Source organism: Scomber scombrus, chromosome 9, assembly GCF_963691925.1.
Source record: "Scomber scombrus chromosome 9, fScoSco1.1, whole genome shotgun sequence".
NCBI lineage: Eukaryota > Metazoa > Chordata > Actinopteri > Scombriformes > Scombridae > Scomber > Scomber scombrus.
In genome coordinates, this window is record NC_084978.1 from 10,040,251 (window position 1) to 10,058,055 (window position 17,805).

The following is a 17,805-nucleotide window of genomic DNA, read 5'->3' on the forward strand; positions in this document are numbered from 1 at the left end:
ACACCATCTGTAGTAATTATTACCCTAGGACGTGACGCAGTTTAGATGATGTAAATATAAGGTGCTTTTATATTGACTATTTGCCTTATTATCATGAGGTGGGTTGGGTGGATGGTAAGATAGTTAGATGGCAAAAAGTAGACGTTGCTGCAGGAGACCACTGTTCGCTTCTCACCTTCAACCACAAGTGCCATGCCTCCAACCACGAGTCGGGGCACAATATAGTCCTATTTTGGAAAGCAGCACATTGGGTTGTTCTGGAGTGCTGGTCTGGTCCCAATCTGACCTATAGAGGGCGCTGAAAACACTCTTATGTCTGTATGGGTGTCATTGGAAATAGATCAATTCTGTCGTTTTGATATGAGGACGTGCTGCCTGGACCCACTGGATGCATGTGTGTTTGTGTGTGTGCAGCAGATGCAGCTCCATGTGGTTAATTATAGCAGGGTCTGTTGGCGAGTGAGAAACAAATTCATCACAGGGGACACTGAGAAAGAGAGAGAGAAAGAGAGAGAAAGAGAGAGAGAGAGAGAGAGAGAGAGAGAGGAAATTATAGGTATGCAGGAAATAACAAGAAAAATTTGACAGAAACATGAAGATATATACTGTACGAGCAAAAAGACGAAATTCAAAGAAAAGTTCAGAGATTGAAGAAGATTCAGGGGCAGACAAGTAGATATTCAGAATCTGTCATGCTGATAAAACATTTCTATTTCCTCCCAGCTTCACTGATGCAATCTCCAAATGTAATGTAATCAGGGAAAATACAGAACAAGCTCTAAACAGCTTTTATCAGAGGGCACAGACACAACAAACGACCCCATTAAAGATCTATGAATAAGTTATCTTCTGTTTAACCTACTCATCCCTTAGCGGGCTGTTTTGCGAGAACCCTCCACCAATGATCTTGCTGCAGACCAGCCCCTGTGACCAATCAGATTGCCAGAACGGTGCCCAGTGCTTGGTGGTTGCTGGGGAGCCCATCTGTCGCTGCATGCCTGGTTTCTACGGCAACAAATGTGACAAGATGGCCACTGTTCACTTCCTGGGTCGCGATGGGTACGTGGAGCTGCCAGGCACAAAGCTCCGTCCCACCGCACATATTTCATTACAGGTATGAGTGACATTTGATTTCTGCTCATAAAGTTTTGGTTATTATGATGTGTTAACAATCAGTCATTGTGCAGGTATTTAGAGAAATGCTTTGGTTTTGCAATACACTTTAAAAATGAGCTCAATACCTTGCTTTTCATAAGAGTAAAAAGCCATTTTCTGCTGCGCTACATGGAAAACATTTTTGGGCTGCTTGAAATAGAGCTGTGAGCCTCCCAAATCAAGCCTATAGAGTTGCAGGACTTAGTGCCGACGAAGCAAAGCAAACATCTGCTACACCCTCTGTTTCCATGGCACACTGAGCACTAGTGCATGTGCGTACGCGCTCTCACACACACACACACACACACACATTCACACAGAGTATACATTTTAGGCACCTGAAAGTAATAGAGACATATTTTCCTCTTCTTTGGAAATGAGAGCGTAAGTGAGCAAAAGAGAAACAAGGAAAGGAGGGCAGTTTAATTGATATTTACCACCTGTTCAGATGTGTGTGAATGTCTGTGTGCGAGCATGTGCTTCTGCTTTCCTGCCAGGAGCTTTCAATGTCAGTGCCAAGGCTGTTAAAACTTTACCAAGAGGCCCTGACTCAGAGGCAAGGGAGAGAAACTGAAAAAAAGAATGAAAGGGCCACAGCACTTCATAAATCACTATATGTTTTTATTTCTTTAACACTTTTTCTCTCTTCTCAGTTCATCTGTCCTCCCTTCACCTTTTTTCTATATCTCACTCTCTTCTTCCATCCCCCTCCTATCTTTCTCTCTCTCTCTCTCTGTGTTGTTCTCTACATCTCTTCCTCCTTTTCTCCAGGTCTGTCTCACTCTCTTCTTCTCTCCAGCAGCTTGTTAGCAGGTGTTGACTTGGCTTTGCTCCATTGAAGCCAGAGTGTTAAGTGCTTGGCCCTTTGGCCCCATTTCCACTCGTTAGTTAGTTAGCGCATAGCAGCGCACGCAAGCAAGTGTGACATGTCAAGTGTGTATGTGTGGGAGGGAGGCGCGAGTGACCTTGTTTAAGAACGTGTGTGGTGGAATTTACATTTTTTTCCCCTCATTTTCTTATAGTTCTTTAGCAGTTTGACGTTGTGAGATACCATGTAGATTCAAAAGATTTTGGTTCTTTGACTTAGAGGTACATCAATACTTGAAATCTGAAAGAACTATAAAACGAGCTCAGTGTTAGGTAGGTGCTTTGCCAGGTCTGAAAAACTTGAGGGTAAACAAGCTGTGAAGATTCACACAATGCTTGACTACCAAGAGTAACAATGTGAAACACTTACAAGCAGCAGTACGCAAAACATTTACAAGCTTTCAAATGCAAGCTTCCTTTTTTTAAACTTGTTTTGCTACTGTTACTTTATCTCCAGGTGGCTACAGCTAAAGACAATGGTATTCTATTGTATAAAGAAGATCATGACCCCCTGGCACTGGAGTTGTACCAGGGACACATACGACTCATCTACGACATCGCCAACTACCCACCCACCACTGTATATAGGTATGACACACACACACACACACACACACACACACACACACAAAACAGTAGTTTTTTTCTTGGCCTATATGCTAAAGGTTTAAATATAGGGTGAGGTATATTTTATATTGTTGATTTGTGTAAATCAAATCACTCTGTACTACTGTATAACCTGTACATGACGTTTTACAAAGGTTCAGGGTACAGTCAGGGTACTTGAGAATACAAAGCACACATGCAGTATGTACGCACATACACAAGGTTCCAGTTTCAATTAGGTTTTTATCTGCTTTATGGACTTTTCAGTGACAGCTACTCAAAGAAGGTGCTGATTTGGCCATGCACACAATTCCTCAGACATTTTCTTCCTCCCACACACACACACACCCAGACTCACACTCACAGATCCATATCTGAGCACTTCCCTCTATAAACAAACATGAACTCCCAAAATTCCTTTGCAGTCCTGACCAGACAGTCATGTACCCGAAAGAAACCCAACAAAAGTCTCTCTAGGTAAAACTTCAAACAGTAGAAACAAAAGCTCTCATTCAGTGGGTTAGTCGCTGTAAGCCCTTGGATATTATAATAAACTCCATTCACATTTTCATAGGAATGGATACCTCATGGTAAACTATGGAAACACCAACCCTAATCCAGGAAAAGAACACGATAATTCTTTCAGTAGCAGTCGTGGGACACACCAGTTTTACAGACATACTACAGTGTGTAGCTTTACGAACAAGAATGACAAATTCATTAATTAATCAGATTAGTATGTAAATAGTGAAATTTTAAGTCAATTCTGTTTTACTGGAAGCCAGTGAAGGGCAGCAAAATTGGAGTAATGTGGGCCAAACAGCCTTGCAGCAGCATTTTGTGCCACTTCAAGACAAGCTAGAGAGGACTGAGCAATATAAGTAAAGAGGGAGTTACAGTAGTCTAAGCAGGAAAAGATTAAGGTATGCACGAGAAGTGCCGTATATTTTGCTGTTAGTGAAGGTTTGAGTTTTGTAATATTTATTACCTGAAAGAAATAGGAATGAATGAGCTTAGTAAGTACAAATGTTGGTCAAAAAGGATACCAAGATTCTTAGAGGTGGTCTTGATGTTGCTCACAAGGGGACCAATATAGTAACTGACCATAGTAAAACAACCAGGGCCAATCACAAGGACCTCAGTTTTATCAGAATTGAGATGGAGGAAATTTTGAGATATCCAATTTATAACAGAAGCTAAGTAGTCATGAAAGGTGAGTAAGGTTATTAAGGTAATTAGGATTAACCGAGAAGTAAAGCTGCATGTCCACTGCAAAGCAATGGCAAGAGATACCATTGGATGAGTTACACAGATGATATATATATATATATATACATATATATATATATATATATATATATATAAGAGATCTTGCATGGAAATAGGGTCGAACTCAGCCAGCGGAACAGGGCAGGTAACTCAAACGTGATGAACACAGTGCATTGATCTTGTCAACAAATACATTTAGGACCGTATCACAGTCATCAGTGGAGGTGGCAGGAAATCCAGAATTTGCAGGATTCAGAAGTTGGTTGATAATATTAAACAAAAACCTAAAACCTAGGATTGCACTTATTAATCAGGCCAGAAAAAAATGCTGCTCTTGCATCCCTAATGAGTTGATTGATTATGGTAAATAGCGGCTTCATGTGAAGGTAGTGATCAGCCTTCATATATAATCTTCTCTACGGCATTGAATGCAATCATCTATCCCCGGGACAAGTTAACAACTGGAGTTAGCCTGATCTTATTTGGAGCAACGGTATCAAGAGCTAAGGAGGAAAAATCATTAAACCAGTTAATGGAGTCACTAATATTACAAAAGTTAGTAATTGTCATGAACATATCAAAGAAGAGAGCTGAAAATCTAGCAACAATCAGAGACTGTATAGTTTGTTTCTGAGAAGTCAATATTGACTGTAGAACCATATAAGAAATTATACATTAGTGATGAGAAACTAAATCACACATATGCAAGGAGTTCATAATCAGGCCAATCCTAAAAAGCCTCAAAGGTGTGCCATTGGTCATGTGTGGGGCCAGGAAAATGTTGCACTCTGTTTAATTATTCTGCAGTGTTAAGAAATTCTGGGTCTTGGGAATTAGAGGAGTATTATTTTAATGTTAAAATAACCTAGAATAATGATTTTGTCAAGTTTGAGGATAAGGGAAAAAGCAGATTTGATCTAGGGGTTTCGTAGATAACAGTATAACACACTGGGATGTCAGTCTCAATTTTAAAAGTTAATAGCTTGAAACCATGAAAAGATCCAGCTGTAAATGGGACACATAGGGCATTCAGAAAGTTATAGTTAGGTGGGCAAATATCCACCAGGGGGCACCAATGCCCTGATCTGAGCCAGGTCTCAGTAAGATATAAGATATCTAAATGATGGGAGGTGACAAATTCCTGTTGAATAGAAGATGTGTTTGACAGTGATCGAGTGTTGAAAAGGGTAAAGACAACTGGAGGATTGGACTTGGGAGACTTAGGCTTTGCAAGAGAGGTAATCAAGTTCTTAAGCCTGGCAGCAGTATGACAGTGAATAAAGCGTTTCTTTTTACTGTTCCTACTAATCATGGGGACTGCAAAAAAAAGGAGGTAACATTAAAAGATAAGAATGAGGCTTGGTGAGGATAAAGCAGTCATTGTTCAAATGAACAGATCTGGAGTTAGAAGGGTTAACAAAAAGACAAGAGATAGGACCTGCAAGGTGTCAGGTTGTGTAACTTGTAGGAGTGTAAAGCGATTTCAACATTTCTGTACAAAAACTGTGAAAATTCTGAGGAGTTAGGGTGCATATACAATGGTTTTCTGCCTATATAGAACCTCATGACTTATAAGGAACACACAAAAGACAGTAAAGAAAGAGAGAATGAGAGAAAAAGAAGGGCTTGATCAACTTTACATTCAACTAGACAATGAGAGAGAGAAAGACAGCCCATGTCCATCTTTGTCTGGCACTGATTGGCTGCTATTGATTCTGTCTGCTTCTCTGTCTGCACTGTCTGTGGCAGAAAGAAAGAGGGAGTGATATGAGAGAGGGACAAATGATGCGATATATGATTCAACACCATGTATTGTCCTGAGGGATACTCAGCTTGTAACACAAGCACAGACAATATGCATGTCATGCTAAACACTTGATTATATGTAACACATTCCTTAACAGTTCATTATGACATCTATTTTACTAAATACATTAACCTGCAAGACGATTGGCCATCTTTACCAGTCTCTACACTCACATTTGATGGGATGTGCAAGTATTGTATTGAACATATTGTAGTACCTCTTGTCAGGAGATTGGTTTAAAGTACACTTCTTCAAATCTTCTTCAAAGAGTTTTTCACAGCAGCAGATGATGCATTAAAGACCAAAATGCAAATAAGTTGCCCTGAATGGAAAGAATAAAAGAAACAATCTTCAACTCTAAAAAAATGTTAATTGCAATAAGAAATGGCTGCGTTTCGAGGAAATTTGATCCCAGTATTGAGAAACAGTAGCACCAACAATACCACCGGTGTCATCTTGACCATGTTCTCATTTGTTTATGGTAATTTTTACCAGGGTAAATACAAATTAAATTTATAGTATCATATACATAGTGAAACTGCTTTTTTTACCACTTTTTAGTCAGTGTAATGCCAACTGCAAATGTAGGAAAGCAGGGGAAGAGAGAAACAGATGTTTGTGTAATTGAATGAATCAAGATTTGAGAAAAAAGGAGACAGGTGGAGAAGCTGGAGAGGAAGGGGAAGAGAGACCCTTATTGCTTTGTCATTCACACTCTCTATTTCTTTCTATATATTTCAATCAGTGATTTTCTCAGCATGTGATGTCTGGCTTTATGGTTTTAGTTCTGCTCTCTTCAATTGTCTCTGTGGATGGAGGCAAGGTCACAGAGGAAAGACACTGTACTGGTAGTCTACTGCTTCTAATGATAACATGCAGCAAGCTCATAATAAATTTGACTTAGGATTAGGACGGCATGTCATATTCAAAATCCTCCAAGTTGCTGGGGGAGAAAAATAATTAAAGCCACAATTTACACAATTTAGATTGCCTTTTGCTTCAAACCCTCACTTTATTGACTTTGCATATACAATTTCAGAATGTTTATGAACAAATCATGTAAGCTTTTGTTTTAACTTATTCTCCAGTATTTCTCATTTGTCCATATTTAAACAAACATACATGTTTGTCTAGTAACAGTGATACTGCTATATTGTAATGTGATGAGCTTATTTAACATTGTTTGGTATCTGCTGCATCATAGTCAGTTAGGTTGAATGGACCTACCTCCATTATGTTCAGTAATATTTGGTATTGAGTAGTGTTGTTTCAGTGCAGGTTAAATCTGTATCCTGTCCTTTTATAAAAAGATGCATCAAACAGCTTAATTATAATAATTAGGTTTTGCTGTGTTAATTACCTTGTGAGGCAGCTGGATTTGCGAGATCGCAACATCATGAGTTCATGGGAGAATCCAACTTGTCAGGCTGCAAGTTTTGTGCTTGTGTCCGTCTGCATCCTGTGAGGATTCTTGCGTGATCTTGTGAATCAAGCTGCTTCACCAGGTAAGACAGTGATAGATGGCAAGAGACAGATGGATCGCCTGCCAAGTATTTTTGAAAGTGCCTGTCCTTTTCCAAACAGTTTCCAAGGACAACTTCTCAGATGGTTCTGTGTAACAAACCATCTGTAACCTGACGCAGGTTACTGTGTTAAACCATGTAGGTGAATTTATTTCTCAGAGTCCGGAGCACAAGGTTAACTTTAGAGCAGCATCCCTGGAGCTGGGTGGGACTATGAGTTGCTCATGGACACTTCAACAGGGCAGATGTTTTCAAAATGAAATGTTCAACTGGGTCTGAAGACCATGACAACAACTTTCCACACTGTCGAGTTTGTTAACATTTTTCCGCTTGTGCACTTTCCAATTCAGTGCTAATGTTCTGTTTATTCACATAAATGAAGTCGGTTTGTAATCCGGGTGTGTAGATGTGTAAGAGCCACTTATCCCAAATGTGACCTTAACCAGAATATGTGCTAATGTTCATAATACATGACACATGGTGAAAGGCAAGAAGAGGACAAGAGGAAGGGGTGGTTAGAGCGGAAGGAAGGGTAGAATGAAAGAATGGAAACGATGGGGTAAATCTAATTAAGCACTGGCACAGATGGGGAGGGGTGGAGACTGGGTTGAAAAGGTTGAGATGGAGAGAGAAGAGGACAGACGTAGAGGGATGTATGGATGCATAGAAAGACAGATTGATCACTTGAAAGACAGGCATAGATAAAGAGACAGCCAGAAAGACAGATGGATGGACTCATGCTGGACGGAAGGCATGAATGAAATAGCAGACAACACGATGAAGAGATAACTTGCTAGAATAGGTTGCCCGCCAGAGGAGAAAACAGGAGGGGTAAAACAGATGGATAGAAGCAGTCGAAATGAAAAGACCATGAGCCACGGTTGAACGGCAGGATGGATAAGAGAGGAGTAAGGGATGACAGAGGGATAGAGTGAAAGACGGGGAAGAAGAGAGGGGAAACGTAAACCACAGAGTGAGTCAGGGAATTATCCTTGTCTGGTCTGGTTAGCTTGACACGGGCCACGCCTGGGAGGGAGACAGACAGACAGACAGAGTGCAAGAAAAACTGAGAGAAGTGGGGAAATAAAGCGAAAAAGAGAGATAGATGAACAAAGACACAAAGAAAGAGTACAGCAGTGCAGGAGGAAAGACTGAATGAGAGATGCAGCAAGAGTCAAACAGGAGGACAAGGGAGAAAAAAATGAGAAAACAGAAAGAACATGACAGAGAGAGAGAGAAAAAAAGAAATATTTAAAGCAAAGGCAGGAAACTGAGATCCATAGAATGAAATCATGTCTGAACACAATGCTAAGTACTAAGTAAACACTGTCTCAATGTTATGTTTAGCATTAGCAATCTGGAAGCAGACGAGGCCCAGCTCAAAGCCTGGGGTTCATTTTACCACAAACCTCTATGTATTCCTTTGTATGTGCCATCTTTTGATTGCATGAGTCTGAGCATTGCAAATGGCCTATCTTATCTGCCCTAATTTGGAAATACGCTTTAAACTGATTCAAACCGCATGGCCAGGCAGGCACAGCAGAACGTCCTGCCACCATTCAGTTGATACTGTCCAGAATGGCGTAACTGTTTAACCACCACAATCTGAGCACTGCAATTCTGGCACATCCTAAACGTGGCACTGTCTATAAAGTTATTGCGGTTGAACAACTGAGGGCCAGAGACCGGTGCCAGTCCCTGGGATGTTTCTGGGAGATCCATGGGTTGGTTATCTTGTGTAGAAACCAAAGAGCCAGGCAGGGCATTACGTTCAAGCCAGTTTTTGACGACGAGCTGGAATGTAGAAGCTCGTGCCAGACCATGACACACTTACGAAAAAAGCTAATGCTGGTAATTCGAGTAATCAGTGAGTCACCTCAGTTGTAATTGTAATTTTGGTTTTCCAGGTTTTGACTGTCAAAAGGACAACTATATCTAAGAAATTAGGTCAAGTTTACACCATAAAGGAGGGGGGTGTAGGAGGAGGAAGAGGAGGCCTGCAGCTTACACATGTAGATTTGATACTTTGATACTTGTGGAATCACACAAACATACGAGAAGATATAAACTGAAAGAGACATTTAGAAAAATTACAGATTCATACAGACACACACCTGTCCAGATGTGCAGCCAGCAATAGAACAGAGAAATTGGATTAGAAATTGGAGAGCAATAGAGGAATACAAAAAGAGGGGAGGAATATCAGCAGGGCAGACAGAAGGATGCAGGGTTCGAAAGCAGAGAGAATGATGAAGAAAACGAATTTACACTGTACAAGCGCAGAAGTGGGTTTTCGGATTTATAAAAAGAAGAAAAGTGTAGGGAGAGAGAGTGACAGAAAGAGCGATAGGAGAAGGTGTACAAGTCCTTCACTGTGCCCTCATTAGCAACAGATGAAAGTGGTTATGCATGCACAGTGTTAAGTGTGTGTGTGTGTGTGTGTGTGTGTGTGTGTGTGTGTGTGTGTGTGTGTGTGTGTGTGTGTGTGTGTGTGTGTGTGTGTGTGTGTGTGTGTGTGTGTGTGTGTGTGTGTGCGCAGGAAAGAAAGAGAATGTGTGTGTTTGTTGTGTATTAATGTGCTGCCCTTTACTAAATGCCACACTAATCTCCCATCAGGTCAAAGAGAGCACATCTACTGTTATTCATCAGCGAGCGACAGAGGGAGGGATACAGGGATGGATGGGTACATGAAAGGAGAAAGGATGATAGAGGAAGGTAGAGGCAGTGGAAGCAATGGATGGATGGATGAGAGGACAGATAGGAGACAGTGAAAAGACAGAAGTAGAGTGGGGAAGGATGATAATTGATGGTTAAAGAGAGGAGCATGGATAGAGGACGAAAGTGAATACGGAGAAAGTAGGATGGAAGGAAAGAATAGGAGGGGAAAGAGGAGTCAGGAAACAGAAGAGAGGAAACAGAAGAGACAGGTGCTAAACCTACAACATCACATTTATAATTGTGTGGGTTATATGACAATTTAATATTTCGCCATCTTTCAAAAAGTGTTTTTTAAGTTTTCATAACTTGAGGGATAAATCTAATATTACTTTTTTTCCTTATTTTTTCAACTGTTGTGCCAATTGAGTAAGGAAATAGGAAATACCTGAAAAATTGTTCACCAAACAAATTCTTCTGTCAAATCCATGCGAACTGAGACAAATATTATACACTGTCCCACCCACACAGGTTTCAGTATTAGCTCCTGTGCCTCCATTAAAAACAATTGGTGTTGTCTGGTGGGAAACTGGTCAGGAATTATGTCTTAGAGTGGAGGTCCTAACCAACCAGGACTTGATTCTGGTTGATAGTGTGTAGCAGTGTACATGCTTCTCTGTAAGTCTCAATAATACTAGAGGGACACATATGGGATTTTGCAGTCATATTGTATCCACCCTACATACACAAAATACAATATGTGTCACTATATAGCCATACTCTCTGTACACTAACAGATTAACCCAGCTGTATATTTTCCTAATGAGAAACAATCATCTAAAAGGATTTTGGAAATTGTGTCAGAAAGTTGTAGCTATGATATGTATCTTCATTTGCACTTGGATCGTCACAAGTTTATAACTTACGTACAGTTTCTATTTCGATACCACTCTTACACGATTATTTTGTGGTAAAGTGACTGAATGTCTGACCTGAATCCAGCTCTTAAAACTACAGGGCTGCGGTTGAAATACACAGACAATCCTTCAGCATTTCAGGTTTAAAATGCTCAGAGGTAATTCAAACATTCTAATACTGAAACCTTATAGGCCTGAAACAACGAGCGCTCATTCCTGAAACCCTACATCAAAACGCTAACAATCCACCCCTGAAAAGTACAAATTTCATATGAACTGGACAGCCTGGTTTAATGAATGCTGAAAAAAGAAGGAAAGAAAACAGTGAAAGAGCTTGCCGTTCAGCAGCTGCCGTCTCAGAAATGACTAATTGAGGTTACCACGGCAATATGGGACTGGGATGCCTGTCTGCTGAACATCATTTTAATCAGATTGGGCTGCTTAACACACACACGCACGCACGCACGCACACACACACACACACACACACACACACACATGAAAGCCTACATAGTCTCACACACAGGAAGACTAATAAACATGTATAAAACTGGCTTATACATACATTCACTCACACACACATTTTGTGTAAGGCCTGCACATGCACAAACACACAAAGTTCACTGTCAAATACACTCATGCATGCACACAAACACACACATGCACACGTAGCAAATGTAGTTTAGGTAACCTTGTAAGTAAATGACAGCAGCGCCTAATTAGATTTAACAGTGTAAGTGGATCTGCACGGTTGTTTCTAATCCAAATATTTTTTTCAGTTCGAGATAAAGTCAACAACTTGTAATTACGTCTGGATTTGTATTTGATTCAGTTATATTTAAAAAAGCCAGTTTTTGGATTTTAGGAAGTGCTTTTTCAGAAAAGTTTATTTGTGATTGTATGTGCACATTCAGGGTGTATTTGATTCTGGACTCACAGGAAATTGACCTCCGTTGTGGGTTTGGAGAAACACAATGAAAGTAAGAAAGACGGGCAGTTGAAATCTGCTACGGCTGTGTGTTTGTTTTTATTGAATTTCATAATGGGCTGCTTTTAACTAATACACCAAGCCAACACAGCTGCCTTCAAAGAACCTAAAACTCACTTACGTATGCACACACACGCAGACAGACCCAAACAGTATTCATCACGCAGTACAAATTCTCCATACAGAATCCACAAAAATATATATTTCCATAGTGTGCTGACAAAGAGACTGAACCTGAACAAGAGTTTATATATTTGTAATTTGTAGACTCACATACAAACACACAAACACACACACCTCAGCCAGTGTCTGGAAAACATCCACTTGTCAAAATACAGATGAAGGCTGATATTGGTGAACATCAAACATCAAACACACACACACTTGCCTGCAGGGCCAACGTCTGGGCAAACTTAGAAACACTTACCATCAGTCATCTACTGCCACCCGGTGGAGCTTTGGTCACACAGCTGGTGTAGCACTCACAACGTGTGTGTGTGTGTGTGTGTGTGTGTGTGTGTGTGTGTGTGTGTGTGTGTGTGTGTGTGTGTGTGTGTGTGTGTGTGTGTGTGTGTGTGTGTGTGTGTGTGTGGATTGTCAAAATGAGTATGTTAAGTTCAAACCTGTGTATAAAAATCGATTTGAGAATGTCTCCGGCTATGTGAGCTGCTTGTTTGATTTAAATTTTCTGGACTCTTGGAGAAAATTTAAAAGGGATGAAGTATGAAGTGCTTCTAGGACGAAAGAAACAGAAGACCTTAGAAGATGAAAAGAGCAGAAACGATTGTTGAAATGAAAGGAGGGAACATATCAGGAGAAATCAGGGAGGGGAAAAAAAGATGTTAATGATGAAATTGAGACAGAAAGGAAAGGATGAGGGAAGATGCATTGAGAGGAGAGGAAAACGGAAAGGGAGAGAATAAATAGTGAGTATAGAAAAGTGTGGTGAGGGAGAGAGCTAATCTTTCAGGCTAGCAGACCATCATTTTGCTTGGTTGCAGCAGGCCTGTTTGAGACTATTATTAAATTACATGGCTCCTAATGGAAACCATGTATGTGTCTGTGTTGGGTCTACACTGAAGAAAGAGCTCTTATTTTAGAAACCACCAGCTTAAATACAGAACTACATTGATGTGCAGAAAAACATAACTTTTTTTGTCAGTGTTGACTGCAATAAATGACTTGGTTTATCGTTTATTTTCCTAACGTGTTAATCCAATTTGCACATGAAGCAATTTGAGATATTTTATTTCACACTCTTGTCCAGTTAATTATTTGCATTGCAGGTAAAACTATAAGACAGTTCAAATATGGTAATATGTGAACAAAGGCAAATGAGAGAATGCAATTTACACTCCCACTATTAATAATGATTGATTCTTCATAATAACAATTAATTTATTCTTATGTATGTATTTTGTAAACCCTCAGTGGTGGAATGTAACATAACATAAGTAAATGCACATTTACATTTACTAGTGTAAAGTCCTATACTCGGCTGACTTAATATATCTGTCATGGGCCAATTTTCTGCAAAAGAAATACTTTAACTTTTAATACTTTAAGTAAATTTAGTTGGTAATATTTATGTATTTTTACTTAACAAGATAAATGCAGGGATTGTACTTGTATATGAGTAATTGTACATTGTGTTATTGCTTCTTAATTATTGTCATTTACTTAAGTGAAGGATCTGAATACTTCCTTCGCCACTGTAAACCTTACTTACTGCTCTAAAGCTAAACATTCTGATAGCTTCATGTGCAGTTTTACTTCATGGCCTTTTAAGATCTGGGAAGAAAAATGTGTTTTCTGTTTTTAATCAGCTTTGTATAATAAATTCTCATTCTCTTTCTTTTCTCCATGCTCTTATTGTTTTGCTTCTTCACCATGTAATCATGATAATAATATTTTCCTCACCTCTTTAATCTTTCTCCTTCCTCTTCCTATAATGTTATTGCATCTGCTCCGTTCTGTTTCTTTTTCTACGGTCAGCATTTTCTATAAAAGTCACACTGGCCCGCCTCCAGAACTCACAACCCTGCTTCATTGGCTGTTAATGTAACATCACTGTAATCTGAAAGCTCTATAAACAGCTGTCAATCAAAGCTGACATGAGGCTCCTTAGCTTGTTAGTCAATCAGAGGTTGCAGACAAAGGCAAGTATTGTCTTGATATGTAGCTGTGGGTGTCTGGAGCAGACCACCAACGGAAAGAGTGGCTTCACTCGTTCTTTTGTGTTTTTGCTGTTCTGCTTGTTTTCTCCGGGTTTGGGGAAGGAAGAACTTGGGTGAACGGAGGCACAGTCAACTTCACCACCCCGCCATCCACCTCTCTTTGCCGCTCTCTTGCTTTTTCTCTTTCAGCTTTGCCAAACCACTGTCTCTATAGCTGTCTGTCTCCCCTCCAGCAAAAACCACTTAGTGGGGGAATCTCAGACACACACTCTCACACACAAACACCCACACTTTCTTCCCAGAGTCAGACATGGTGCAAAAGGTCATGATCCTGATTTGTTGCAGGCTCTCCTTCAGTGGAAAAAAATCTACTGTAAAATATCAGAGCTGTAGTACCAAGTCTTATTTCTTTAACACAGGGGTCTAAACTGGTTGAGCCTGGCTGTTAAGTCTCACTTCAAGGCTCAAGCCCATCAGTATAAACAAGTGTGCAGAGTCTGGATCTCAACCCTCATGTTTGGAAACCAGGGTCTAGATTAAGGACATATTTTAATCCCTTCCAAAAGAACACTGTGTTGCATTGTGATCAATCTGTTTCATGTCTGAGAATAACATTTCAACACAGATTTTTTTTTTAATTTGGTTTGGTTGATTTGCAAACACAACAAAACAAAGTTTGACTTGAAAATGTTTAGAGTCTGTTTTCTGTCTAGCATTTCCAATTTGCTCTATCGTGTTTTTTCCTCCCTAATTTTCCTGTCTGGTGTAGAATTCAACAGTAATTTATCATAATAAAAACCATACTGAAAAGCTTTCTTTTCTTTCTTTCTGTGTGTGATTGTAACAGTGTGGAGACTGTGAATGACGGGCTTTTCCACACGGTTGAGCTGTTGATTCAAAACCGTTCCCTGAGCCTGGTTGTGGATAATGGCGCCCCCAAGAGCCTGGGAAAGCTAGCACGCCAGCCCTCTGTTGACCACAACACTCAGCTTTACATAGGAGGTATGCACACACACACACACACACACACGCACTCTCACACAAACACGCACATTCTCTATATCCACATTTGTGGGCATTTGTATTAAATCAAACAGATGTTATTGCCTTTCTATGGTTGTGATCACATGTACACACAAATACAGTTACCCACAACATGTAAACACACATGCACATGCACATGCACATGCACACACACACACACACACACACGCACAAAAGAAGAGGATATGGTTGGGGGACAGAGAACTTTTTGTTGAACTTCTGCTTAAAAGGAAAGTGAGACATACCCCCGAGAACAGTTAGTCTTTCCTCTTAAGAACTAGAAAGCAAACATGATTTTGTTGTGGTGTAGTGAGAGCCCTCTATCTTGTATTGTTTCTTCTCCTAGGCGTACCATCCCAGGTGGTGGCCTTGGGTCTACGTCCTGGCCCTGAACGTTCCCCTCAGGCCTTCAATGGCTGCATCCACAATGTCAAAATCAACGGGGAGCCCCAGGACCTGAGTTACAGAGCCACAGGAGGACGACCACAAGGGGTTGACGCCAAGGTGGGACATGGGGGGAAAGTTCACATGTGGCAAAGGGGCCTTGTTCCTACTGTGCTGCCTTATTTCAGAGTTTACAGGCGTTCTTTATGAGATATAAAGCAACCTTTAGCCATAGGTTTCATTTCAACATATCATTAAAGAAAGTAATGTTTTGCAAGAGAGCAGACATCCAGCAATGTCTAGGGATGAAAACACAATGAAAAACAGCATTTTGAGCAATTCCAAAATCCGACCAAAAAAGCACTACTTTTTCAAAAAAGAGCAACTGTTTTAGTACTGTATTTACACTGATGATTAAGATTAATGTAAAATCCAAATGTTATTATCATATTATTAACAGGTTAATAGCATTGAACGGCTCTTCAACTCAGCATCTCCTAACAGTATTTCCTTCCTTTCTTTTCCTGTCACCAGGCTGATGGCATTCTTTCAGGATGTCACACCTGCAGTGTGTGTGCACAGGGTGCGTGCAGAGAGGGTGGCGAGACAGGGGTAACATGTGACTGTCCTCCAGGACGTAGTGGGACCTTGTGTGACCAGACAACAGCACCGACTCCCTGTCAGAACAGCAGGTAGGCAGAGACTGGGTGGAAATGACAGTTTGTGTAGTTATGTTACCTTCATATTGTAGTAGTTGTACATACATGAGTGAGTCTCTGAATGCTTCTATCTATCAATTCAACACGAAGAAATGTTTTAATCAGACAAACCAAGTCTGTGTTGCTTTGTCCAAAATAAGTCCTGAAAAGTAGACAAAATGTGGTTACACCTTCTAAAATACGACAAGTTTTTGCAATGTTTCTTTTATATGTTAATTCAATATATTTGAGTTTTGATCTGATAAAACATGCACATTGAGCTCTTTCAATTGGCTTTTTTTCTATTTTCTTACATTTTAGAGACAAAACAATTAATGAAGAAAATTAGACGGTTAATTTTATTAAAACAGTATGTCACAACCCTTTTTGATTAACATAGTTCATGAAAGAATATGTTGATGAGTTATCTGATAAAGCAAGCATGGAAACTTAACTAGCTGTTAAAACCAAAAAGTAGTGGCCAGTATTTGATCATTCACACAGCAGCAGTATTTCCCTGGGAAGTTTTTTAGTAAGTGTTGGTTTCCATGTCTTGAGTGTCAGTTGCCAGTCAGCCAGTTCTTAAGCAATCACAAGTAAAAACTCACATCTACAACAGGTGCCCACCTCCTCTAATCTGTCTTCCCTCTCTCTTTCTCTCTCCAGATGTGTTCATGGTATGTGTGTGCCGAAGGGTCAGTCCTACAGTTGCCAGTGTAGTGAAGGCTACCAAGGTCAATTCTGTGACCGACGACAGGAGCCTCCAGCCTGCAGGGGGCAGCGCTGCGGGGGACACGGGGAGTGTCGCGTGTCAGAGGCAGGAGAGCCTGTCTGCCATTGTCAACCAGGGTACACTGGACCATCCTGTAACCCAGGTATGATGGAAGAAATGTAAAAAGAGGGGATTTAAATCAGGAGAAAATTATAGATACAAGATTTGAGAAATCTCAGTACATCTAAGTTGAATCTTATGGGATTTTTTTTTCAGAGGTGACATGTCAAGGAGAGATGGTGAGGGAGCAGCTGAAGCGCCATCACCCCATGAGAACGTGCACGTCCACCAGCAAAATCCCACGCATGGATTGTCCTCGATCTTGCCAGACAGCAGCGCCCCCTGGTGTTTGCTGTGGCGTCACCAAGAGCCGAAAGAGGAAGGTGGTCTTCCGCTGCAGCGACGGCACCTCGTACTCCGAGGAAATGGAGACGGCCCTAGAATGTGGCTGTTCCAAGTGTCCGTTGTAACAGCACCGTAGTTTGTTCATTTGTTTTGCAACACCCACTGCTGCCATTTTGTGAATTCTACTCGTCAAGAGGCTGTGTCGCTCAGAGATTTTTCCACTTTGATGAGCACCACCATTATTATATTGATTTGTTTTTTGTTTTTTCTACACGTTCAGTTTGACCGCCGCCAATTTGCTGCCAAGAGAAACCACAAACAGAAACAAAAATGGGACATGTGTGCGTGTTTTTTGACAGAGAGAAATATATTGTAAGATATAAGTGAGAAAAATATAGAACTTATTTTTATTATGGATTTTTTTTTCTAAAAGATGATAAAAGGACTGATGAGTTGCTTTTTTAATATGTTGATTATATAATGTGTTACATAGTATGAAAAGTTATTTTGTACCTTGTAAGAAAAAAAAGTACACAGCAGAATAGATTAACATTCCTTAAAAGTATATGAATTTATATGTATGTGTAAATCTATATAA

The 17,805-nt window shown here is 40.3% G+C and overlaps 1 protein-coding gene across 1 annotated transcript in view; it reads left to right on the forward strand.

The window, feature by feature from the left end:
• Nucleotides 1-17,352, forward strand: part of slit3 (slit homolog 3 (Drosophila)) — a 248,981-nt gene extending 231,629 nt beyond the window's left edge. The window contains exons 32-38 of the mRNA XM_062425664.1: nucleotides 874-1,114; nucleotides 2,480-2,610; nucleotides 14,812-14,966; nucleotides 15,355-15,500; nucleotides 15,927-16,084; nucleotides 16,757-16,965; nucleotides 17,079-17,352. Coding sequence (XP_062281648.1) covers nucleotides 874-1,114; nucleotides 2,480-2,610; nucleotides 14,812-14,966; nucleotides 15,355-15,500; nucleotides 15,927-16,084; nucleotides 16,757-16,965; nucleotides 17,079-17,332 — 1,294 coding nt within the window. The 3' untranslated portion in view covers nucleotides 17,333-17,352. The remainder of the gene's footprint in view (nucleotides 1-873; nucleotides 1,115-2,479; nucleotides 2,611-14,811; nucleotides 14,967-15,354; nucleotides 15,501-15,926; nucleotides 16,085-16,756; nucleotides 16,966-17,078) is intronic.
• Nucleotides 17,353-17,805: the final 453 nt, after the last annotated feature.